Here is a 24,358-nt window from a genome sequence, read left to right as displayed (position 1 = left end):
CCTTTTTCAGCAGTCATGATGTCATAATTGTTCTTAACATAATTGTTCTTTAACTCTTCCATCTAAACCTCATAGATGGAATTCAGAAGCATGAGAGACTCAAAAAAAAACCCACCAAAACAGAGTAATTTTAATAGAAGGAATAGAAGAATTTGTCTCTATAAACTTTTTAGGAAGTTCACGATATTGTCCAGACCCCTTTTTCCAGATGAAAACGACAACCATTCACTATTAAATGAGTTGATGATTCCATGGAATCCATCCTCGAGGTGGCACCAGGTCACTCGGACTCCGTTGTCCTCCAACCTCTTCTTGTACAGCAAGCCATCATCCCTCAGCACGTCATATTCACAAGTCAAGATGAAGGACTCGGGCAGCTGGTGAACAACAGCATCTTCAGCTAGCAGGGGGCACAGGTTGGGCTCACAGAACCGCTTCACCGTCTCATAAACTTCGGTTGAACAGTCAAGTAACACGTGTGGCTTGTAGCCCCTGACTTTAAACTTTTCAGGGACGTAATCTTCACTCACCCACTTCCTATAATTTAATTTAATATCTATAGGAATATGTGAACCCTCCAGGACTTGTTCCAGATTTGATGCGTTCCCATTTAGGTATTGTAACACATAGAAAGCAGCACGCTCTTGGAATAAGAGAGGGACTCCCTGATTTTGCTTATAGGATGGCAGATTGAAGTCCAGTGCCTGAAGTATTGGGTAGATCAGGATCTGAGCACGCAGCTTAGGGAGGTCTGCTCTACCTGCCAGGGTCTGGCTAATGGCAGCAGCAAGATTGCCCCCAGCACTGTCCCCACAAACACTGATACGGGCAGGATCCACCCCATATTGCTCTGCATTCCTCATAAAGTGCATGGTAGCGTTAAGGCAGTCTTCATATGCAGCAGGGTATTTGTGCTCAGGAGCTAAACGGTACCTAACACACAGAAGGAGACAAGAAAAGTAGGAAAAGGAATGATACTAATGTTAAATGTACTGCTGAAAATTGGCACCATCAATACCCCGATTACCTTTCCATTTCTCTGTGGGTTGTCATAAAACAGCTTGTGACTAGCAAGGCCGGGTGATGGAGGCTAACTGTGTTGCATCATTGTCTGTTTATGGAATTGCTCAGGTCTGGAACTACACAGCAGTACTCAGCTGGTATCTATGACCAGGTTCTACGGACTGACCCTTAATCATTTCATGCTTTCCATGTGTCAGATACCACTGTTTCCTTTCTATGCGTTCATTAGTCCTCATCATCCAAGTAGTTGTCAGTATATTGATGATAATATTAGCTTGTCATTCATGTAGTGCTCCTGTAAGCATTAAGTAGTTTCTTTGAGTGAGGATTAAGTAGAATATTATACTTACTCTCTGTTTACTGTCAATTTCTAGATGGGAATTAAGACCATGTCCTACTTTTTCCAGTTACAGAAGTATTATTTGATTTAATCAGGCAATAAAATTCCGAGTCAGCCTTAGATGGCTCCGAATGAGAGCAGTGTGAGTTTGTCAAATCACACATCCCACAGAAGGATTTCTCTGCTTACAGCTGTCTCCATGATCATGGAGGCTGTAGGGTGTGATTCACAGTATAGAAAATAATCCCTAAAACACGGCATGAAAAAAGACTCACCCAACAGACACAACCACCGATTCACTTCCTCGGGCAAGAGAGCGGCACAGGCTTTCATGGGTCTCTGAAAGAAACGTTTTCATTTGGGGTTTCTGTTGTGTTACTCTTTGGTTGTTTCTGTTTGTGTTTTGTTGTTTGCGGGGCTTTTATTTTTCACCCAGAGTTCTAATGTTGTCCATTATTTACAGCAAAGAACTGCAAGGAAGAAGCACTCCTCTTCTGTGCTTCCTCCCGCACAGCTCTACAGATCTTTTTTACCCCTTGATCTTCTCCTTTCGTTATGTTTGGTGTTTTCCCCTCATATGTCATTGTCTTTTCTTTATGAAAAACCACATGAAGCGTAGCAGATATTACAGCAAGACTTAGAAGAGTACGTCTGTGGTGATACTCAAATTTCATAGCAGCTACAGGTCAACCAACCATCATCTTTACCATTGATGCAGAGGCTGCTTTTAAAACTAAATTACAATCATTTCTTCTCTTAGATATCTTACCAAGGCTTCCAAATACCCATCCTCCTCCATGGAAGAACATCACTCCTCTCCTTGCGCTGGCAGATGGAGCCTTGGGCTGGTAAATCCTTACAGGCACTTTCTCAAACCACAGGTCCTCAATGAAGAGCTTCTGGTCTGTTCCCAGAGCCTTAATACCTTGCATGTACCGAACAAAGCTGATCTGACTGCAGATGCCAATCTTTTCCAAAATCCTTCCCTATTCAAACACACACACACACACAAAAATAGGGAATTCATTCAGGAGATTCTGCATTATTCAATGCAAAGGACAGTGGGCAATGAATGAAATTATTTATTCCAGTGCATTTGCTGTTCTCCAAACAGAAATGGAACAACTACGGAGTTGTTCTCACCTCGATATTGAACCTGTTTGTTTGTTTTTTCATGCCGTCTTACATTGCAGCATCCAGTTCTGGTTCGTGGTACCAGTGGGCAGATGACAAAAGGAGAACTGGCTTTTCCAGGTGCTTAAGTGAAGTAAAGTCTTTCTGATTATATCTTGTATTGAGCTGAAGCACGGGAATATTCGTGCTGGAGTTCTTTAGTATTATCCACTGTAATCAAGAATATTCTTGACTTATAAATACACAAATATATTTATTTCATCTTAAATTATTTGTCTCTCTTGGAGGTGCTTAAGGAATTTATTGAATGTGTGCACAACTTCTCATGTATTCTTAATACCCCTATTAGCATCTATCATTACCTCTATTCATTACCTCTAACATTCTTGGTTCAGTGAGATCCTTTGTCAGCTCAACCAAGCAAAGGGCAGGTGCTGCTAACAGCCTAAACCCTCATTTGCTCTTTGTTCCCATCCAAACAAGCTTGTGTAGCTGCTCAGAAGTTACAAATATGTGGGGAGATGGAATTCTTTCAGATCCTCTTGGGCAACCTCACCCAATTTTGTCACTTGTTTCACAAAGACCAAAACCTTTCCCCAAACCAGTTCTGAGCAGGTCAGTCTGTAATTTTATCTTCAAAACCAATACAGAACCCAGCCCTTCACTCCCAACCCCAAACAAAGCTTGAAAGCATCCAAGGACACTGGTTACATTCTGAGCCTTGAATGGAAACAGCTTCTATTTCATTTCTATTAAGTATTCTTATTCAAATTATTGCTGGGTTAGCACAATTCACATTAAAGGCACAGTCAGGCTTGTAACCCCTGTGTTAGGCAGTGCTTGTGTACTGCCTCATGTAAGAGCAGGGCATAATCTGATTGTAACAAGGTAGTGCAATGCAAAGCATCTGATAAAGGTTTCTTTAGCAAAACTGAGCTCTAAATGCAACTTGCAGCATGATAGCTGTGCCTTGCATGGCAAAGTTCTAGCATTGCATTAAAGTTCACCATTTCTCCCATCAGAACCACACAAGGTTAACTTACCACCACGGCTGTGCATATCAAAATGACATGAATGATTCGAAGCTTCACAGGTTCATTCACTCCAGGAGGAATATCAGAGTTGGAGATATCAAAATTAATTGCCGCCATGACCAAGAGTATCAATCCAGCAACAAAAACTGCCAGGAACAGCACAAGGATTATGTAAATAGCTGCCATTTTGCAGAGCTGTGGACAGAGTGATCTGAAATGTCTTTGATTTGACTTTCCCCGATATCTTTGGCTTCTTACTTCCTGATTGTTAAATGACTTTGATCGTCAGAGGGCTGCACTCATAACAAGTTTTTCTCCTCCCTTTTGCAAATGTATTACTGTGTGTCTTTCCCTCTCCTGCCCTCCCTCTGCACACTCCCTTTATTTCACATAAGGTAAATCCAGTCCTGAATTCTGTTAGATCTGTGCCAGCAACCATGCGGAATTTTTGCAGGAAACCATTCCTTGGCAGGGATAGGAGTGTAACAAATCAACTGCATTAAAATCAATTTGAGGTGGAGAAGAGACACGAGGTGTTTGTACTCCTTCAGCCTGTGCCACTATCAAATACTTTCCATAGGATCATAGAATCACAGAGTGTCCTGGGTTGAAAAGGCCCACAGTGCTCATCCAGTTCCAACCCCCTGCTGTGTGCAGGTCACCAACCAGCAGCCCAGGCTGCCCAGAGCCACATCCAGCCTGGCCTTGAATGCCTGCAGGGATGGGGCATCCACAGCCTCCTTGGGCAACCTGTTCCAGTGTGTCACCACCCACGGGGTGAAAAACTTCCTCCTAATATCCAACCTAAACCTGCCCTGTCTCAGTTTAAAACCATTCCCCCTTGTCCTATCACTGTCCATCTATCCACTTCAGAAGAAGTTTACCTGGAGATGCATGTGATGAATAGCACACTAGAAGGATAAATGGATCTTTGACAGTGCTGTTTTGGAAAGATGCACTTACTGCATTATGTCACTGCATCAGAATCTCAGCTGTTTCGAATCTGTGTTTTCTTCCACATGTGCATTTGTACTCGAAATGGAGAAATCTGATCAAAGGATCTCAGTGTTTTAATTGTGCGTTGGTTCTGATATCAGACAGAAGAAAATTACACACATCAGAATGATAGGACAAAATAATAACTCAGTGGCTGGAAGAGGAAGGTTGTTAATTCTTCCATTACAAGTGACCACAGGTGTTATGCATGGACTTTTGGAAGCTGGAAGTAATCTCTAGTTGTTCGATTAGGAGAAGTGACTGCACCTGTAGCCTTGTACAAGTTTTGTCTATACAAATGTGAGAAAAATCCCATGCTTTCCAAATCTGTAAAGGCATCTCTGTGCATTGAAGGATATGAAATGTGTTCATTTAGCATCTCGTTTCCCCACCCTGTCCATGTCCATTTAGTTAGCAGGAAGTTATTGCCACATATATGGCAACCACTGCAAATCAATCAGTAAAGAAAAGATATTAATCTGTGGCTGGGAAGGTGCTGAATGAACTGTAAGACATCTCGTGCTGGTTAGTTGGGTTTTGCCTTGAATTCAAACAGAGGTAATTCTCTATTCTGACTAGATGAGAAATGTTCTCTTATTCTTTATAATTAAGAGAATGGGAAATAAAATTAAGTGCGTATCTTTCAGCTTCTCCATAGCTTCAGCATTCAGTATTCAGTGTTATTGCTTTTTTAAATGCCTCTTGCCTGGCTCTCCTCAAGCTTAGCTCTGCAGAGTGCAGAGTTGTCATAAAGCCAACAGCTACAGCTGTATTCATTTGAATGAATGCTTAATAAAACAGTAGAGGAGGCTGAGTTTAGATTCATGGTCAGGTTATCTTGTATCAGGTAAGCTTCAGTGACCTCAGGGGGCTGGAATTGGATGAGAGAGGTTGTGGATGCTCCATCCCTGCAAGCATTCAAGGCCAGGCTGGATGTGGCTCTGGGCAGCCTGGTCTGGTTGGTGACCCTGCACACAGCAGGGGGTTGGAACGAGATGATCATTGTGGGCCTTTGCAACCCAGGCCATTCTATCATTCTATGATTCTGTGACCTTTGATGATGTCCCTCCCAACCCAACCATTCAATGATTCAGCATGCTTTCCTATATGAGGAAATGCTGCACCATGACATGACAGATCTGACGAGGAAAAATTAGCAAGGCTGTGGTCACTGCCGGTGTTGCATTGCTTCTTTCATCAAGCATTTCAATTGGTTCAATTAGATTTGTCACTGGATATACAATAAGCAGATTTAACTTGCTTTTAAAACAGACATTTTTGCAGCGTGGGTTTTTATTTTTGTTGCTGTTGCTGAAAGCATCACAACATTGCCATGATATTACAGCTTCTTGATAAGGTAATACAGTGTCCCACTTCTCTACCTTCTTACAAATGTGCTTTTTAGAACAAATGTGCTTTTAGAGAAAAACATAATAACAGGTGGAGCATTCACTGAAGTGCAGGGGTTCCAGTTTAATCAAATCCCAAAGCAAAACATCATTTCTGGGATTTCAAACAAAATTGAGCTCATACTAATTCCAATGGAAAACTTCGGTTCCAGAGAGAAGTCTTTATTTCAAGAAAAGTGTAGTCTTTGTGCAAGCTAACCCTAGAAGTTAGAATGCATAGCAATATCAATATGCACAGCTGACACAAGACTTCACTGAACGTAAGATGTAGGTTCCATAAACATTTCCTACCTCCAGTTGTTGTCTTCAGCATTTCTGGGCTGTAAAGAAGACTTCAGGAAGGCTTAGTGGGCAGTATTGATGGTAAGGGGGTGGTTGGACTGAATGATCTTAGAGGCCTTTTCCAACCTTAATGCTTCTGTGATCCTATGTCATTTGCCTTGACTATGTGCCATCTGTGCAGAGCTACTAGAATGGCTGGAGGTGAAGTAAAACAATGCCAGGTGCTCGATGTCATTGGTGTGTTTTTATTATAGTATTGTCTAGAATAGTGGTGCTTTAAATCACCTTAGAATTTTTGGTGAGAAATTAGATTCTTCGTACAGTCAAAATAGAAAACATAAATCAAATGTGTTTGCATTCTGTGCCGAGCATAAGTTCACCAAGGATAATGTAAGGCCTGCATCATTTTTCTGAAAAATACTTTTATAGACTGTTTATATAATTCACAGTATTATCCATGATCTTTTTTCCAGATAAAAAGGAAAAAATCCCATAGCCAAAAAAGGCTAAAATACCATGGAAAGCATTCTCGGAATGATACCAGGTTACTCGAATGCCATTGTCTTCTAATCGCTTCTTGTATAGCAGCCCGTCATCTCTAAGCACATCAAACTCACAGGTCATGATGTAGGATTCGGGGAGCTGGCAAATGATGGCATCTTCAGCTAAAAGGGGGGAAAATGTCATTGCTAACACCTCTTTGATTGCTTCATGGGCTTCGGGTTTAAATGAAGTGTGCTTCTGAGGTTTGTAGCCTCTAATCTTAAAGTCATCGGGAATATTGTCAGCACTTATCCATTTTTTGTATTTCCATCTCATACTCTCAGGAACGTGGCAGTTTTGTATGATATCTTCCAAATGCGATGGTTTTTTATTAAGGTAACGGAAACAGAAGTAGACGACTAGCTTCCGAGACAATATGGGGACTGAAGCATTCTGCTGATAGGAAGGCAATTGAAAATCTAGCCCCTGTAGTCCAGGATACAATAAGATCTGTGCACGTACTTTTGGGAGATGGCTTTTATTCACCAATATTTGGCAAATGACCGTAGCAAAATTAGCTCCACAGCTGTCACCACCAATGATGATGAGAGCAGGATCCACATGATACTCGTCTAAATTCCTCATAAAGTATAAGGTAGCATTGAGACAATCAGAGTATTGCCCAGGATATGGGTGTTCAGGACCCAAGCGATAGCTGGAACGTCAAAACATTGGGATTATTTTCAAAGCCATTGTATAAATGTTATTTGTGCTGTTGGTTTAGTTAGTTGGGTAGGTTTTTTTATCTGTATTTTAAGGTTTGCTTGCTTTTAACTCAGCGTAGACTGGGAATGTACACTAATGGCGTATATCAGAATACTTTGCCTCCGAGTACATTTCCAAATTAAAGTCTCGAGGCAGAAATACAGAGCACAGTCTGAAACAGCAGAGATTATTGCCATGTTTTTCAGAAGTGTTTCAACTGTGAACCATTGCCACAAATGTTTGTATGTAAAATTAGCGCTTACCCAACAGACACAACCACCGAGTCGCAGTTCTTGGCGATGTAGCGGCATATTCTTTCAAAGGATCCTAAAGACAAAGTATAACAAAGGTTATATTTTAAAAGTTAAATATCCTGTTGAAAACATAGATCCGTATTAAGGTCTTGCACACGTACTCTATGGATACCACTGCAGCATGAGACCAATGAGTAACTTTTGTGCAATGCAACCTTTACACGTTAACATATTTTCTGATTATTAGTCATTGGTGGATAGGGCATAACACAGACACGTCTGAATGGTGATGCTGGGGAAAACAAAAAGTGTCCAGGCTGGTATCACATCTCAGCTGATGGATGATGAAAACGTCCAAGCTTGTGACAAGCATATGATGATGTTTATGCAAAAGGCTTACGAAAATGTTAGGCTTCGAAGACTCCTCTGAGTCACAAAGTGCATCTTTATATCATGCTCTTGATTCATTTTCTTGCCATGAATTTTTCAAGTCACCTCTAGAACCCATGATTTTAACATCAGTGAATTTGTGCAGTGAATTCCATAGCTTACTTATAAAGATTTAAAAAAAACATTTCTTTTTGCTCATTTTTTTTGTCTGGCATTGGATATTCTATTTGATCTTGTTAATTCTTTTGCTATAAGAAATGGTGACTAATCATTCCCTTAACTTGCCATGCTTCCAATGATTCTGTAGACATTTGGTGTGTCTATCCATCTTTTCCAGCCTGAAGAGTCTTAGTAATAGAGTGCTTTAGTATGGAAGCACTTCTGCCATCTACACAGGACAATTTCTGGTACTATTAGATCCAATTTGGTGCATGGGAATCCGAAAGTCATATTTCAAAACAGCATGGATTTATTACAGCAGCAGAAAGAGCTTTCCTGTTTTGTCCTGTTTTCCTTTCCAAATAGTAATTCCTGGTATCTTATTTGCTTTTAGACTGCTACTATGCACAAAGTCAACATTTTCAGGCTATTATTTTCTAACATGGTCCCCAAAACATCTACATTCCGAATCAGACTATTAGTCTGCTTAGACTCCATAGTTTCATTTATTAAATCGGGATCTTCTGTCCCTCTACGTGACTTCTGCTCTCCGTGTCACCTACCTACCATTTTATGTCACCTACCATTTTATTGCTGTCATAAAGACATTCTTCACTTCTTCAACCGGCCACTTGCTACCCTGAGGGTCTTAGTATCAGTTCACCTTCAATCATAAAAGCTTGTCATTGTGTTAGTTGCTTTCCTGTTATCAAATACCAAGGGGCATTGAAGTGAAGGGTCATGTACCTGTATGGTCAGTATATAGATATGGGTATTGTGTTAAGCCGAGGCATATGATACAGCTCTTTTCGTGTGCTGATTGTGCAACATGGATTGTATTGTGAACAACAACTGTGCAACTTTTTGGTGGGTCTTATTTTACCTTCCAGCCACGGAGACTCACAACCTCACCTGCAGGTAACTGAAGTCTGTCACTGTGCTAATGGAGATGCACCCTTTGAAATACGATTCTTAAAAAATTCTTAAAGTACTTTTAAATCTTAAATTTCTTTAAGTTCTTTCTTAGACTGTGCCTTTCTGTTTGTTACATCTCCTTTGATCCATGAGCCTACAGATTGAGATACACGGATTTGTGTTCCTACCCAGAAGATGAGCACTGAGCAGAGTATTATATCTGAACTTTTGTACTTTGAGGCTCCGCTCAAGCTTAGAGAAAACACTTTGGTCCAGTTGAGGTCCATAACTACAAATTTCTCTTTCTGGGAACTCTATTGTCCTTTTCATCACTGTGATTGCCCTCAACTGCACACTAAGACTATTAATCCCACGAGGTCCTTTGCAGTTAGCACCGGGTTTACAAAATCTGTTGTCATTAGGAAGAACAAGTGAGATACTGACACGTGGCTGAGGGGTAGAGATTTGAGTTTGACTTTAAATATAAAACTTGCTGGTTTCTTACTGATGCTCCCAAATGTGCCAGCGCCTCCATGAAAATACAGTATTCCCCTTCTTTTGCCAGCAGGTGGCCACTTGGGCTGATAAATCCTCAGTGGTACCTCATCTACTTTGAGGTCTTTGGTAAGAAGATTTGAATCTCTCCATGGTGGTATTCCGTCCACCACAAGGCGCAGTAAGCTTAAATCACTGCAGATCCCAAGCTTTTCCAAAATCTTTCCCTGTTGGAAAGAAAGAATAAATAGTGTGAAAGGTGACAGTACTCTTCAAGTATATATATATACATATATATTTATCTTTGGTTTATTTTACTGCATTGTATTTCAGGAAACAGTGCCTCATTGGAGATACAGTGACTGCTGGGAAATCTTTGAACTACGCTGATTGAATTGAGTGTTGCTGAAGGTTGTGAAAACAAATCAAACCCTGTTCTGCACAGGCAGTGGTCCTCTTGCTCGTCATCTATTTCTGCGTGTTTCTTTTTGCAGATCTAAAAAATAACCACAAATGTATTTCAGCTGACAAGATAGAGGAAAGGAGACAATCTTTGATTTGGAAATGTTAGTAGCAACTATGGGCGTGAGGCTGATGAAAGAACAGATTAGTAAGTAACTAATCAAGTAGGTTCTGCTCGAATCTATGGGAGTTGTAGGCGCATGAGGTACACAAACAGTAGTTGCTTCTGCTCCTTAAGCTGTGATGAAAAGAGAACAACATTCCTGGACACTTTCCTGAACAACCTGCTGTAGGGAACCTGCTCGGCAGCTGGTTGGACTTGGTGATCTCTAGACGTCCCTTCCAACTCCTGCAGTTCTGTGATTTTTAGAAGATATTCTTGTAACTTTTTTATTAAAATGCTTTGTATTTTGTATGGAAATTACAAAGAAAAATTAATTATTTAACTAGGAAATCAACTCTTCTAAAGCCCAGTATCCAAATACTGTGCGATTTGTAGAGGAAGACCTCAAGACCCTAAATGGATTCAGTGGTCACTTTCAGCCCAAGGAAACTTATGTTTTAAGGCCAATATGTGTAGATTTAGGAGGTCATTAAGAACTTGCTTTGTGCCCATCCTTTTTTCATCTTTAAAAGTCTATATAGAGTTTCTCTGACATTGGAAATGCCATACAACTTAGTGAATGAATTGAACAAATCCCAGAATGTTTAAACCCCCAAATCTCCATTTTTTTACATCTTTTTCATAATAATTAATTTCTTCTTTCTATCTGAAACATTTTGATTTTTCTATCTATGGAAGCAGATATATCAGAATTATGTTGAATTCACGTGAGAAAATACACTCAGATACACATACATTCATAAAGGATGTGAGAAACCCAAACACATCATTCACAAATGCATCTTTTATCACATTACCTGAACTGGCCATGTAAGAAGAAAGTCCAAACCATCACTATCTATTTTGTATTTATTTTATTGTCTGTGACACACAACGTGTATAGATCTATATATATATATATATATGTAATGGTGTACAGTAAATAGTATATAGTATGGTGTATCGTAAATGCAGATTGAAGCAAATGGAAAGCAAACGTAGGCTTGCTTCTAGATAAATGTTATATGTAGATCCAGTTCAGTAGTCACACCATACATATATATATATATATAGTTATAGTTATTATTTTCATAAGAAGCTATTTTCCAGATGTAAAGTAGCTGCAGTTTGATAGATGCCCTGATAAACCTTAAATAAGCTTTTAGGATTAGTCATGTTTTCTGAACTAATTTAACACTCTTTGGTTTGTACAGGGGTGCTTACAGGCTTCAGGGGGGTGAATTGCTGCTCCCTCTTTTTTTTCCTTAAGCCATTGTCTTCCAGCTCCCAAATCTCCTACCAAACCAAAAGGGAAATGCCCAACTGTAAGAAAGTGAACTTACCAGCACCATGGTGGTATTCAACAGCGAATTGAAAAACAGAAGCTTTAGAGGTTGTTCAATTCCAGGCGGCAGTTCTAAACGGAGAATGTCATAGAACAACTGCCCCAAAAACAGCACTGGTACTACAACAGGTGAAATGAAAATCGCTCCTAACACTGCTAAACCTTTATAAACCAACGCCATTTCACTGCAGTGGAAATGAGCTCCAAAAAAAAAATGAAGACAAAAAAAAACAACAACCAAAAACCTGGGCTGCCTCAAGTCTTGGTTCTTGGGTGTTTCGGAGGTGTCTTCACAGCAGACTAAGCAATCCGTTCATTAGCAGAAATAAGTTTATTAATGTTGCAATCCGCTGATACTCTCCTCCCTTCTTTGCTAATGATACTATTGGCAACACTGAGATTAAAAAAAGGGAGGGAGGGGGAATCTCCTTTTTCAAAAGTGGCATTCGAAATGTATGGAATTGATTGATGTCCTGAAGCTTGTTGGTGTCTGGCTTCTTGTAGGCTCATGACAGATGCTATTACTGCTGTCAGGTTACATTCTGGAGATGTGAGGATCCTCGCAGCTGCCATCAAGGTGTAATGCTGCTCTGACAAGAAAAATACTCATTTCTGCATTTGTTATGAACTTTGTTTCATGGACACAGTTAAGAGGAGGTTTGCTCTGTCTGTGACCTGTGGTACATCTCAGTGGAAAGATTGAGTTAATTTAAATGATGTGTACTGCTTCGGCTAGGAAAGAAATGCATCAATACTGCTTTTTCCATGAGACAGGAGTATAAACTGTGCAATCAGGGCTGGCCTGAAGCCATGTGTGGGTCTCCCAGGTGACGTCTATGTCAATTCAGGCCCCTGGCACATCTCTTCAGTGATTGAACTCTGAATTTTATGTCCATTCTTGCTTGTAATTTAATGTAAAAGCGTTATGTATATTAGTAAGAAATGGCTGAAGTTGATGGCAGCTGTTTGGGGAAATCGTGTTTCTGTTTTCTCCATTGAATTTCATGTTCTACACAACGATGAAGTTGCAGTTCCCAAACTGTTTCCCTGTCCTGGCTTTTAAAATGAAATTCCCATCTGAAAATTGACTTAATCCTTAGCTTCATTAGCACAGTATTAAAATCAAAACAACCAAGTCAGCCTACTTGCACAACTGGAGATAAGAGTGTGTGGGATAAAGCAACCGGAGTCTGCACCAACATCTGTGCAATGTGCAAACCCTCAGCTGTTCCAGGTGGCAAAGCCGTTCACCCACAGCCCTTCTGTTGTTCAAGAACCGTCAGTTAAGTGATGTTTTAGAACAATGTGTTAACATTAATGTGTTACTCTCTTAGCTGGATGCTATTGCAGCTCCTCAGTCCTTCCTCCCTACCACAGTTTTCATGCTTTCCAAAACCAAGCAGTGGCCTTAGGGCTGCCCAGGCCCTCTGGGAGTGCTCATATTCACAACCATCTCACAACGTTCAGTGCCTCCTATTCTGATACACATACGTGACTTAAATAATCTATTGCTGCACATCGCTTTCTTTTCTACTGATGCTTGGGCCGAGATGTTTCAGATCTTCCCATTCTGGTCAGCCATACAAGCAGAGGTGTCTGTGGTCGGTATCAATTTCTGATTGTTATGCTGAGCAGAGAGTACCACGTTTCCAACAGTCCACATGGTTTGGTTTCCTTAATTCTGATCTAGATGGGCAATCACAGACCTCTTTGCAGCCTGAGAATGCACAGAACTCTTCACATCAATCACTTATCAGTGTGAGAGTCCAGCAGCTTTCAAACCAAACCAAGTCTGGAGTGCCAGGGTGGATGATGTGGACACCAGGTGGTTGTGGGCTGTGTTAGGAAATCACTGAAGATTGCAGCGCCACTACAGGTAATTCAGGAAGTACTGCAAGAGCCAATGTGTGACAGAGTGATGGTGTTTAATGGCTGGGATGCTGATCCGATCATGTACAGCCAGCTTTGGTAACTTAATGAAAGTCATGCAGCAAAAAAAGTAAAAAAGAATTAGAAGCCAAACTAATAGCTGCTGCTATGTTGCTCTTTTTATTTCTTCTTGTTTCTTTTGGTTTTACTGTGCCTTTCTAGATGAAACACTCCTGTAAATGTGATTTACGTGGCTTTGTGTATTTATCTACCCTAGATGACGCAGTAGGACAACTACATTCCTAATGCAATGTAGCTGACTTCAGATTTATCCAGTAGAGCAGGTCGGAATCTTACCGCTCTCATTTCTGTATGCATGTAAGGGAAGGACTGAAAGCAGCTCAGACCTCTTCACACCTGATAAGCCTCACTCTTCTGATCTGTGAGCTGGATTTAGTGTGTCCTACACAGGGACACATTAGTCTTCAGAAATTATAGCTTACCGCATGCTAAGTTGAACTGTTTGTTAACGTGCAATGTATCTGCCTCCTACCACATCTTTCGGTGTCCTCCCTTGTTGTTATCTCCACCTCCTCACCCAAATTAGTAGCCACTCCTTGTGCACATTGCTCTTATTCATGACTGAAAGTCACCGTCTGTGCAGTCTGCCATAAGTCCTGATTTAACATTTCCTTTCTTCCCCTCAAGTCTGCTTTGAGGTATATCATAGAATCATAGACTCACTAAGACTAGAAAAAATCCTCTGTGATCACCAAAAACTCAGACCTGATGTCGTTTTCAGTTCAGGTGCATTTTTTAAATGATGGCTCTCCAGAAGGCCTCTGTTAATGCAGTGTTTTGTAATGTGAGTGATATCCTGGACCTCAGTGCCTCAGCAGCGAGACGTTCTGTTCCTAGAAATGGGTGAACTCTGCCTGAATGGAATCCAATTAAACTGCTCCAGGTCACCAAACCAAGACGTGTTCTTTTTAAGTGCTTTGTTTGAATATAGATATCAAAACTGCAACCAACCTTAATTTTCTGTGGCCAGATCCCAGACTTATTACTGAGAGCACTGAGCAATCAGCAATTGTTTGAGGCTGAGCAAAGGAAAATGCCAGGCACTACACATGGGGTGGATCAGTGCACAGCCTTGGAGTGTCTAAGCCACTCAGTGGCCACTTGAAACATCTTTTGGGTGCTCATATTTGGTGCTCAGAGCATGAAGATGTTTGCAGGCAATGAAGTATGTCCTTTAAATGAAGTAATACATACATATCCATATTAAGTATTTATATATAAGGTATGTATATATTAAATATATGAAGTATTAAGGGAAGTGAAACTTTGAGAGAATCATGAGAATCACGAGTCCTCATTACAGATGAGCGTGAAGCATTGGCTAATTAGCGTGGGGTGCTCCTGTAAGATGCTTCGCCTAAAGAAAGGGGCTTGTTGCTAAAGGAATACTTAACACTGAGATTTTACAGCGAGTGCTGAAAGTCTGAAATTGCCAGTTATTTCATTACTGGTCGAGTCATTAAAGAAAAGGCCTGTAGTATCTTCAGCATGTCACCTTTGTTGGCTTATTTAACCCATAGGCTATTTGGCATTTGATATTTGTACACATGATATTTGACGTTTATGCTTTGTTTCATTCTCATATCTTCTGTATGTTGGTGTTAGGAGTGTTCTCTTCTGTCACATTATGGACAAAGTTGCTTTTGATTATAGTTTGAAAAGACGGTGGTGGATAGAAAATATATACAATAACGTCAGATGTCCAGTATCAGCATAAGAAATGAGAGAGTTGAGTGCAACAAGTCTATTCACGTCACGATGACGTCTTTATTTGTCTTCCCTCTCAGGAATTCATTATCAGTGTGAATCCTCAGCACAAACCTGAGTTAAACACCAAATTGCTTTTATCACAATGCAGGTAAAATGTAGATGTAAAATATTTCACGCAATTATTTGTATTAATTGGGCATCAAGGAATAAACCTGTATCTAAAAACTGAGCAAGTATACTCTGATTGGAAACTTGCTTGTCCTGTTTGCTAGGGGATTTTTAAGCTCCCAGAGCTTATCATTTCTAATAGTGGACAGTAAACTCACTCTCCCCGTATCTTCATGTACTTGTAGCATTCTAACTAACTGATTTTACTGACAGCTGGGATTTAAGTTTAACAGCACTGGGATGGGCTGCCCAGGGAGGTGGTGGAGTCACCGTGCTGGGAGGTGTTCAAGAAGCATTTAGTTGTACTGAAGGATGTGGTTTAGTGGGGAAATACTGGTTGTAGGTATACCTACAGGAAATACCTATAGGGCAGTTGGACTGGATGATCTTGGAGGTCTTTTCCAACCTTGGCAGTTCTATGACTCTGTGCTTTCAGCAGGATGTTTCTCTTTCGAAATCAGGACATTTAATGAAGTAAATCACAAATATTTATGAAATTCCACCTAATTTCTTAAACAACAGAGTGCAAAAGAGGCATTTCCCAAATGCACTCAGTCTGAGGATTTCTCTGCTTTCGTACATCAATGAAGCTTAGGACGAATTCATGTTGAGAAGTAGCTTTGTTGCTATTGTACAAGAATCATTTGTGATGGTTCAATATAAAGTTTCACATCATACCTTTAAAGCTTACTGAAGAATATACTTATGTGCCAAGTGAGAAGGAAAACCCTACTTTAGAACCATGACTTGCCCAGCGTGTATTAAATGGTGACATTTCTTCTCTTGACACCTTTACTATAGTCTTCTATTTTGTTTTGTTCCACTTCATCCCTATTCTCCAGTTGTTGTAAAGCAATGTGGACTTTGACTAATTTTTTTGGTATTTTTATTTTTCCTTCTCCCTCATTCTCCTTTCTATGGCGCTGCTCCTCATCCTAATGTGGGGAAGTGCTTTCTGCTTCAGACAGTGCAGTGACTAATGTTAATCTGCATTCACATTTTCCTGTACCTATATAAAGAAGTGCACATGCATTTTTAAATAGATGTTGCATTAATCCATATTTTATTTTGCAGCATCTATAGTTTCAGGCCTTATCATTTCTAGACCTCCTGCCTTTCCACTTCAAAGGATACCAGAGTCCCTGACTGTTTAGGGGTGGAGGTGGGTTTAGATCTCCAAGGAGGAGACCCCACAGCCTCTCTGGTGCCTGTACTGGTGCTCCATCACCTACACAGCGTGGAAGCACTGCCTGATATTTAGCTTGTCTCAAACTCATCTTTCATCAGATATGTCATTGACCATCTTCTTGTGCATTTAATTTGTAGATTCATCCTCCGTTACTTCCCTCAATTTATATATTAGTATTACCAGAACTTTATTAAGCCAAACTGCACTGTGAAATATTAGTCATGGGTACCGGATCTCTTATAAGGAGAGGTGAAAACTTTGAAGTGGTGGTAGGCAAAATCAGGTGATGCTGTCTTCCTTCAATCATCAGTAAAAATGAAGAGAAAACTGTCACAAAATCAGTTTCATTGGTAAAAAACAGGCAGAGCCAATGCAGAAATTTCAGAAGATGTTTTAAGAGAAGGAAAACTGAGGATGTCTTATAAAAAGTCTTTGCAAGTAGGGAGAGATAGGAATCAGGAAAGGGAAAGCAAATAATGGAGGTTTACATCAATCTTAGAAATTTTGTTATCTTTTCCAGGCCTTTAATTCCAGACTGGAAGCTTGCCACCTTACCAAGAGAAGCTAAGAATACTGTCCCATGGAACCCCTCTTCCAGGTGGCACAAGGTCACTTTTATACCATGATCCTCTAATCGCTTCTTGTACAGCAGTCCGTCGTCTCTAAGCACATCGTATTCACAGGTCAGAATGAAAGTCTCAGGAAGCTGGGCAATGACACTGTCTTCACACAGCAGTGGTGAAAATAAAGGTTCAAGAAAAGGCTTGGCCAGCTCGTAGAGTTCTTCTGAGTATGGTGATGGTGGTCCTGGAGGTGTGTAGCCTCTTGTTTTAAACTCATGAGGGATGTTATCAGCACTCAGCCATTTCTGGTACTTCTGTCTTCCCTTTTCTGAAATATGGGAACCCTCAAGTAGCGTATTTACAGCAGACAAGTCTTTATTGAGATACTTCAAACCAAGAATGAGGGTTCGTTCCCTTATCAAAATGGGAATTCTGGCGTTCTGCTGATAAGAAGGCAAATTAAAGTCCGCAGCCTGGAGAAAAGGATATATTAAGATTTGTGCTCTCAGCTTTGGGACATCTTTTCTGTTCACCAGTGCTTGGGCGACAGCAGCAGTGAGTGTACCTCCACTGCTATCCCCACAGATAATAATGCGGGCAGGGTCTACTCCGTAATCTTGTGCTGTCTTCATAAAGTGTATGGTGGCAGTGAGGCAGTCGTGGAATTGGGTTGGATATGGGTACTCAGGAGCGAGGCGATACCTACAGAGGAACAGAAGGGTTTCAACATGGTCATGTCAACTGAACGGACCCCTTGCTGTCTTTTCATTCATGCATTCATATATTTCATTGTGAGGATGGGAAAATATACTGAGACTATAATTACAGCAACAGAAATTGTAATTATTATTGATTACGGTGTATGAGGGCTGCTCCAAAAGGAATGCCTCCTATTTTATGATGACATCAGATGCAGATGTTGGTGGGGAGGCAATAGAGGTTGAACCTTCCACCAATATCCTGTTACACTTTGTTGCTGTGTAGCAGCAGAGGGGCAATCTGACAGAATGGCGTCTGACATGGAAGTGCACATGGAGCAAAGGGGTGGTATTTAATTCCTCTGTGCAGAAAAATGGCATTCCATTGACATTCATTGACATTTATGGAAATGGAACAGCAGATGTGAGCAGGGGGGCAGTGACAGCGGTTGTCTCCACGGGTGCAGATTTTGATGAGCACACAGGCTCTTGTTCACTGGTGATGAATGCATCGCTTAAGGTGATGGCCGTGTTGAAAAATAGTGCTCTGGTAGCTGAGAATTTGCTCTATCAAGTTGTGTTACTGCGCTCTTCGTATCTCTTGTGGTTTCCACGGAAATAAGTAGGAGACATTGCTTTCAGAGCAATCTTTACTTACTGTTTTTAATGTTGGAAGGGGTTCAGTGCATTATCCTCCCTTTGGAAAATGTCTCTTTTGTCACCTATGTTTTAGATGAGTCTGGGCAGCTGCACTTTCAACAGAGGTAGCTACACTTCTAACACAGCGTTGGTTTCAAGTTATGTGTTTGGCTTTAGGAAATAAATAAAACCATCCTCATTCAATAGTAGCTACAAATTATTCTGATGGATTTTATTTTGAAATTAACAAGTGGGGATTAGTGAACTAATTCTTCCTAAGAGTCATTAGTGCTCGTGAAACACGCGTGGTCGTTAAATACGAGTGCTCGGTGTGGTTTGCAGGGAGCATGGCTTGCAGGAACTAATGCATTAAAGAATTAGGAACCCAGGAGGAGACGGGAAGGCTGTGTGCATGGATTAACCCTACTTACCCAACAGACACAACCAGTGAATTGGTTTTCCTAGCAAGATAGCGGCATGTTCTCTCATAGGCCCCTGTATAAAGAAAAGAATAATAATAAAAAGGTATTTCAATGGGATTGTAAATTGCTTTGAAGGTAAGTCAGAAGGAAATATTCTGCAGACTTTGTCTCTGTTTTGTATTTTTTCCTGGTAAGCAACAGTAAGTTACAGTATATACGTGACTTACGAATGCTTCCAAACCGTCCAACCCCGCCATGCAAGTAAAGGACTCCTCTCCTTTGGCCAGTGGTCGATGTTTTTGGCTGGTACAATCTTACTCGAACCTTTTCAAAGATTAAGTCCTTGATAATAAGGTGTTTATCTCTTAGTGGTGGTATTCCATCCATTACAGCTCTGAGGAAACTGACCTCTGACATGATACCAAGTTTGTCCAGTAACATTGCCTGTTAATAAAGGAAACCACAAATTAGTGTAAATGTTAGAAGTGTTGGGTAACAGAGTGATCTTTTACAGATTAGCTCATTCTGCAGTGGTGAAATCTTGGCTTAGTCTCCATTAATGGAATAAATCTCAAGCTGTTAATAGGAGATAGAAGTGTCAAATACTTCATGGAATCATAGAATCACAGAACAGCCTGGGTTGAAAGGCCCACAGTGCTCATCCTGTTCCACCCCCCTGCTACTTGCAGGGTCACCAACCAGCAGCCCAGGCTGCCCAGAGCCACATCCAGCCTGGCCTTGAATGCCTGCAGGGATGGGGCACCCACAGCTTCCTTGGGCAACCTGTTCCAATGCGTCACCACCCTCTGGGTGGAAAACTTCCTCCTGATATCCAACCTAAACCTGCCCGTCTCAGTTTAAAACCATTCCCCCTTGTCCTATCACTATCCAATACTTCCACTTGTTAGGCCTTGAAGCAGCCCTTAGAAGAACATTTTTCCACAGCATCTTCCACAGACAGCTCCTGAAGAAGGGTACTTCTGAGCCTTGACTCCACCTTCACGTAACAGTGCTTCATACCTAAACACAGTTGGACTGGGTGGTTTGTTGTGTTGCAATTATTCCTGCATATGTATTTCAAAGAGAATTCTGTATACAGATTGTGCCTTTGGATCCCATTGTGAGATTCATGCATCTTTCACCTCATGTTTAAAGACCTCAGTAGTTCAGTAACGTGGTCCTGTGAAGGTTGGTGTAGGTGTCTCATTTTATGCCATTGGAGGAGCTGATCCCATGTGCAAGAAGGATCATTTAGTGGTCTGATTTTATTCTCCTTTTGGTTACTTCTACTGATCTCCTGCATGACATCCATGGGAAAGTAATTGTTTCTTTAATCCTTCACTCCCCTCTGGTATTCGTTTTCCTCACACTAGTGCTTTTGAAACAGTAAGGGCTACACCTGTAATTAACTACATTGTTTGTATGTTATAGAGATCACTTTTGTCTTGGAAATGCAAGAAATAAAATAGAGGAGCCCATTTCAGCTGCTGTGCTTAATGCTGGCAGTCTGAAAGACAACTGTTAAACATGTGATACTTCGATCAGCTTTCATACAGATTGGCATTTGTTTATATTGCTCTCATTCACCTCCTGTTAGCTCTGAGTATCTGCTGTGGATTATTGCGACAAAGTGCAGTTATCACATATGTCGTATCAGGGAATGGTTTGAGCTGGAGGGAATCCTAAAGGCCATCGGGCCCAACCCCTGCACTGAGCAGGGACACCCACAGCTCCATCAGTGCTCAGAGCCCCTCCAGCCTGACTTTGGGTGTCTGCATTCCATTATGAAGAACATCAGGTATTGGGATCAGGACATGTAATCTTCATCGCTATTTCTGGTAAAATGCAGACAAAATTTGTATCTGGTGGAGTTGTTTTAAGTTGCGCAGCAAATAGAAGCTCTATAAGAATCAGCAGCATTAGCATTTTTGCTTTGTCTGTTTCAAGGCCATTTTTCAGCTCTGCTCCTGCCATCAGTGCATTCTGTGTGCGCCCATCAGCAGCCATTCACAGTGCAGTGCTGTGCTCCAAGAGGAAAGCAGTGTGAAAGGCAGAGAGGAACCCAAGCTGATGAGAGCTGGGAGTGCAGACACATGCTTGGGCGGAGGAGCAGACCTGCAGCAGCATGCAGGCACTGCTGCCTGGGGGAGGGAGGTGACTGCTGTGCTGACTGCAGTGTTAGAGCCCTTTCTTCTCACGCAGATACACAGACAGGAGTTATGTGTGTTGCACGCTGTGCCAGCACTTCTGCCTCAGTCATTACTAGAAGAAATTGGTTCCAAGAACTTAGAGAACTATTAACACAGTAGGTAGTGTAATGTAATCAGCCCCTCCATGTTGGCATCCCATTGTTGGCAATTCGATTTCCCAGGCAGAGTTAGTCCTGTGTCCTCTGGCTACATCTAAATCCTGACAGTTTTTCTTCTTATAGACCAAATTCTAAACCAATACCGAGAAATAAAGAATGGGTGGATTTTTCAATGAAGAAATTTGATTAAGACATTCCTAATTGAAGCATACCCTCATTGGTGAATACAGGTAGTCGTTCATAAAACGTATTAGCTTATGCAGAGTTGCATCAAACTGTTTTGTCTCCAGTGACTTCACAAGCACTTTTTGCCTTGATCTACCATAGCAAATTATCATTTTCCCTTCAGTTTTGGCCTGATGGGTTGCCATCCATGGAGAGGACATGGGTACTTTGGACAGCAGCAACTGGAGCTTCTCTTGGGTAGATGTCACATTGAGTGACATGGTCAGTGATGGGGATGTGCTGTTGGTTGGACTTGGTGACCTTAGAGGTCTTCCCAACCTTAATGATTCTATGACTTTGTGACTCAAATTTTATTGTATTCATACTTTTGTTTGACTCCACATTAATTGTCTCTCTGCTCCTGATGTGGCACAGTGCTTTTCCTTGGCCTCTCACTGGCCAGCAGCCTAGGATACGAAATGATAAGATCAGAAGCTGAGAACTGCATTAGTTACCAGGGAGCTACTAAATTCTGCAGCTTGGCCTCTTGCATACAAACTGCACACAGATCAAACTTAGATGGAAAAAGAGAGTGCGCACAGCGCTTTGGAAAGGTGGAGTTCCACATGTAGTACAGTAGGTGTAAGAAAACTTCCTGCAGCTTCAATCCCTGTCCTGTTTTATTGCACTGCTTTGTATCGTAGCAGCGTTCAGACCTGGGTGAGGCACTCCTCAGGACACTGAGTCACATTCTAAGGAACTTACTGGCTGACTTCAGACTTAATAAGCAGTGCAGCAGGGAGAAAGGAGAACAAGATAATAACAGCAGAACATGGAATTTCAGTGAAATGCCCTGCTCAGCCTGAAGAAAGTGGATGCTTTCATCATTTATAAGGCTAAAAGAAGCTTGATTTAGCCATCTCAGAAGTGCTTTTTCAACTCAGAATAGGAAATCACGCAGACAATGTGAAAGAGAAAGATGATGAATGTAGCAGCTGCCTTTCAGATGGCTCAGAAGCAGTCGTGCATTTGTAGGAGAGAGCTGAGCTCAGTGCATCACTCAGCTGCGTGTTCTTTAAGTGCTGTGCTATGCAGAGCAAAAGTTTAACATATAACATGCAGCAGCTTCAGCACTGCTTGAGGCAGCATGATTTAAAAGCTAAAACTTAAGCCACCAGGAGAAATGAGGTATCATGCTGTCTATAGAATTTTATTTTTCTGTGTTGCTTCCTTTAGCAGTGGGGCTGAGCCACAGGGATCCACAGTGCTGCTCCCATCACCAAGTTAAGTCCAGCTCTGTACTTGATATATGCTGATTCTAAAGCATTTCATTCATCCCTTTATCCTTCTATCAGAAATCAAATTAAAAATGCAGCTTTAAGCCAAGTGTACTTACCAGTCCTAAAGCAAAGTTCATGATGTAATGAAAAACATAAAGCTTCTTGCGCTCGCTAAATCCAGGTGGGATTTTTGCCGTGGAGTGTTCATAGTAGAAAACCATTGCCACAAGTAGAGCCCAAACAAGAAAAACGGTGAAGAGAAGTGCCATCTTGCTGCTCTGTTAGGAGTCAAATGGAAGGAGCAGCAGTGCCCTCCTTCCCCCTCTGACTTTTGCAGTATTTCTGAAGGTAAAGGCACAGGTTTGGCAATTCCCTTCGGTATCCCATCATCCAGCTTTTAAAAATCCCAATAGGAAGGTGAAAACATGTGGCAATCAAACCATACAATTAGATAGACAGCAACAATTAGTCACGAGGGAGGCTTGCATAAGCAGTTTTTCATATTTACAGCTAACATGCTTTGGTTCTTTGCCCATTACCATATGTGCCTGACATATCATCAGTGTTACAAGGAGATAAAAACTTATTATGTCTCCCTCTATTGCTTGAATACAGTCAAGCCTGTCTTGCTTCTGAGTTCATGTGGAACAGGATTTCTTAGTAATCGCCTTCAGAGCTGTTTGATTTCTTGATCTATTGTGCCCCCACATCCTCCTTCCTCAGACCCCTGGTGAAATCCAGGTTTCAGCACTGCAAACATTCCTCCTCACCTTTTATTTAGTGCTGGTCTCATGAATGTTTTCTTATATACACATAGACCTCTATCGAGAATGTATTTGCCTTATTCCTGATCTTTCAGCTTAGAATGGTGTCTTTTTAAAGCAAGGATAGTATTTAATGTTGGTTTTTATATAGGACTGCTATGATTTCTTTTTGAGAGCATTCAAATAGACTCACATTATTGCTAAAATAATAATAATAATGGAGCAGCTGATGCACAGGATGTAAGAAAAAACCGAATCAGAGCTGTTAAAAAGCAGAGGTGATTCCATTGGTAATGTTTAACTCTGTGAATGTCTGACAGCATCAGTTCTGAAGGACACTGGGGTGGTAAGAGCATCATCAGCTGCAGATCTGCTATGCTGAAGCCAACAGCGTTGGGCTGATTTTTGTTAACACTGGATTTGGACCGTGCTGTGGTGAATGACAACAAATGTTGTATGACAGTTTTGTGTGAGGAGATATAGAGAATGATAGAATCATCCAGTTGGAAACGACCTCTGAGATCATCCAACTGCCCAGCTACCCCCACTACCACCTTTCATTCAGTTTCCTGTTTCCCAAACCCTGCCCAATCCAACCCAAGGCATTGCTCTCATGCTGCAGAGCTCAGCCAGCACTTTGTATGTAACTGCACATGATATGTAGTACTTAGAAGATTAATTTCTGGAAGTGCAAGGCAATGGCTAATAGCGTGCGAGTCATTTCTAGGCAGTTAGGAGCATTGTGAGGAACTCTCAATTTTCAGATCAGCATAATCTTACTGTATTTCCTAATGCCTGTCATTCACAAAGGCCAAACAGAGTGTCCTGTATCCCAGAGTCAACCAAAGCTCTGAATTAAATCTTACAGGAGTTTTAAATGAGGATTAGCCTACGTGCTTTTTGCAGGGATGAA

The 24,358-nt window shown here is 41.2% G+C and overlaps 4 protein-coding genes across 7 annotated transcripts in view; 1 reads left to right on the top strand and 3 right to left on the bottom strand.

Annotated features, from left to right (window-relative positions):
• The window catches only part of DHRS3 (dehydrogenase/reductase 3), a 148,278-nt gene that overhangs the window by 80,375 nt on the left and 43,545 nt on the right, over nt 1-24,358 (top strand). The gene's annotated exons all lie outside the window — the stretch shown is intronic.
• Nucleotides 159-3,717, bottom strand: LOC140261231 (arylacetamide deacetylase-like 4). Its single transcript, XM_072354439.1, has 4 exons — nt 3,541-3,717; nt 2,133-2,349; nt 1,639-1,702; nt 159-933 (listed from the first exon to the last, which is right to left on the bottom strand). The coding sequence occupies exons 1-4, from the start codon at nt 3,715-3,717 to the stop codon at nt 159-161; spliced, it is 1,233 nt and encodes a 410-aa protein (XP_072210540.1).
• Nucleotides 6,642-11,770, bottom strand: LOC140261249 (arylacetamide deacetylase-like 4). Its single transcript, XM_072354472.1, has 4 exons — nt 11,588-11,770; nt 9,690-9,906; nt 7,730-7,793; nt 6,642-7,416 (listed from the first exon to the last, which is right to left on the bottom strand). Exons 1-4 carry the CDS (start codon nt 11,768-11,770, stop codon nt 6,642-6,644), a joined length of 1,239 nt encoding a protein of 412 aa, XP_072210573.1.
• LOC140261329 (arylacetamide deacetylase-like 4) lies at nt 16,779-23,130 on the bottom strand. The gene is made up of 4 exons (XM_072354627.1): nt 22,798-23,130; nt 19,156-19,372; nt 18,938-19,001; nt 16,779-17,871 (listed from the first exon to the last, which is right to left on the bottom strand). The coding sequence occupies exons 1-4, from the start codon at nt 22,948-22,950 to the stop codon at nt 17,091-17,093; spliced, it is 1,215 nt and encodes a 404-aa protein (XP_072210728.1). The 5' UTR covers nt 22,951-23,130; the 3' UTR covers nt 16,779-17,090.

Source organism: Excalfactoria chinensis, chromosome 20 (genome assembly GCF_039878825.1).
Source record: "Excalfactoria chinensis isolate bCotChi1 chromosome 20, bCotChi1.hap2, whole genome shotgun sequence".
NCBI classification, from domain to species: Eukaryota; Metazoa; Chordata; class Aves; order Galliformes; family Phasianidae; genus Excalfactoria; species Excalfactoria chinensis.
Note: the sequence above shows the minus strand (reverse complement) of the source record. Positions and strands in the feature narration are given on the sequence as shown.

Excerpts from the sequence above, each read along its gene's own strand:
- LOC140261329 (XM_072354627.1), bottom strand. The coding sequence starts at position 22,950 with ATGGCACTTCTCTTCACCGTTTTTCTTGTTTGGGCTCTACTTGTGGCA. Across the intron at positions 19,373-22,797 it reads TGAACTTTGCTTTAGGACTG|GCAATGTTACTGGACAAACT; the intron begins GTAAGTACACTT and ends CTTTATTAACAG. Across the intron at positions 19,002-19,155 it reads TGGACGGTTTGGAAGCATTC|GGGCCTATGAGAGAACATGC; the intron begins GTAAGTCACGTA and ends TTCTTTATACAG.
- LOC140261249 (XM_072354472.1), bottom strand. The coding sequence starts at position 11,770 with ATGGCGTTGGTTTATAAAGGTTTAGCAGTGTTAGGAGCGATTTTCATT. Across the intron at positions 9,907-11,587 it reads TGAATACCACCATGGTGCTG|GGAAAGATTTTGGAAAAGCT; the intron begins GTAAGTTCACTT and ends TCTTTCCAACAG. Across the intron at positions 7,794-9,689 it reads TGGCACATTTGGGAGCATCA|GATCCTTTGAAAGAATATGC; the intron begins GTAAGAAACCAG and ends CTTTGTCTTTAG.
- LOC140261231 (XM_072354439.1), bottom strand. The coding sequence starts at position 3,717 with ATGGCAGCTATTTACATAATCCTTGTGCTGTTCCTGGCAGTTTTTGTT. Across the intron at positions 2,350-3,540 it reads TGATATGCACAGCCGTGGTG|GGAAGGATTTTGGAAAAGAT; the intron begins GTAAGTTAACCT and ends GTGTTTGAATAG. Across the intron at positions 934-1,638 it reads TCGGTGGTTGTGTCTGTTGG|GTACCGTTTAGCTCCTGAGC; the intron begins GTGAGTCTTTTT and ends TCTGTGTGTTAG.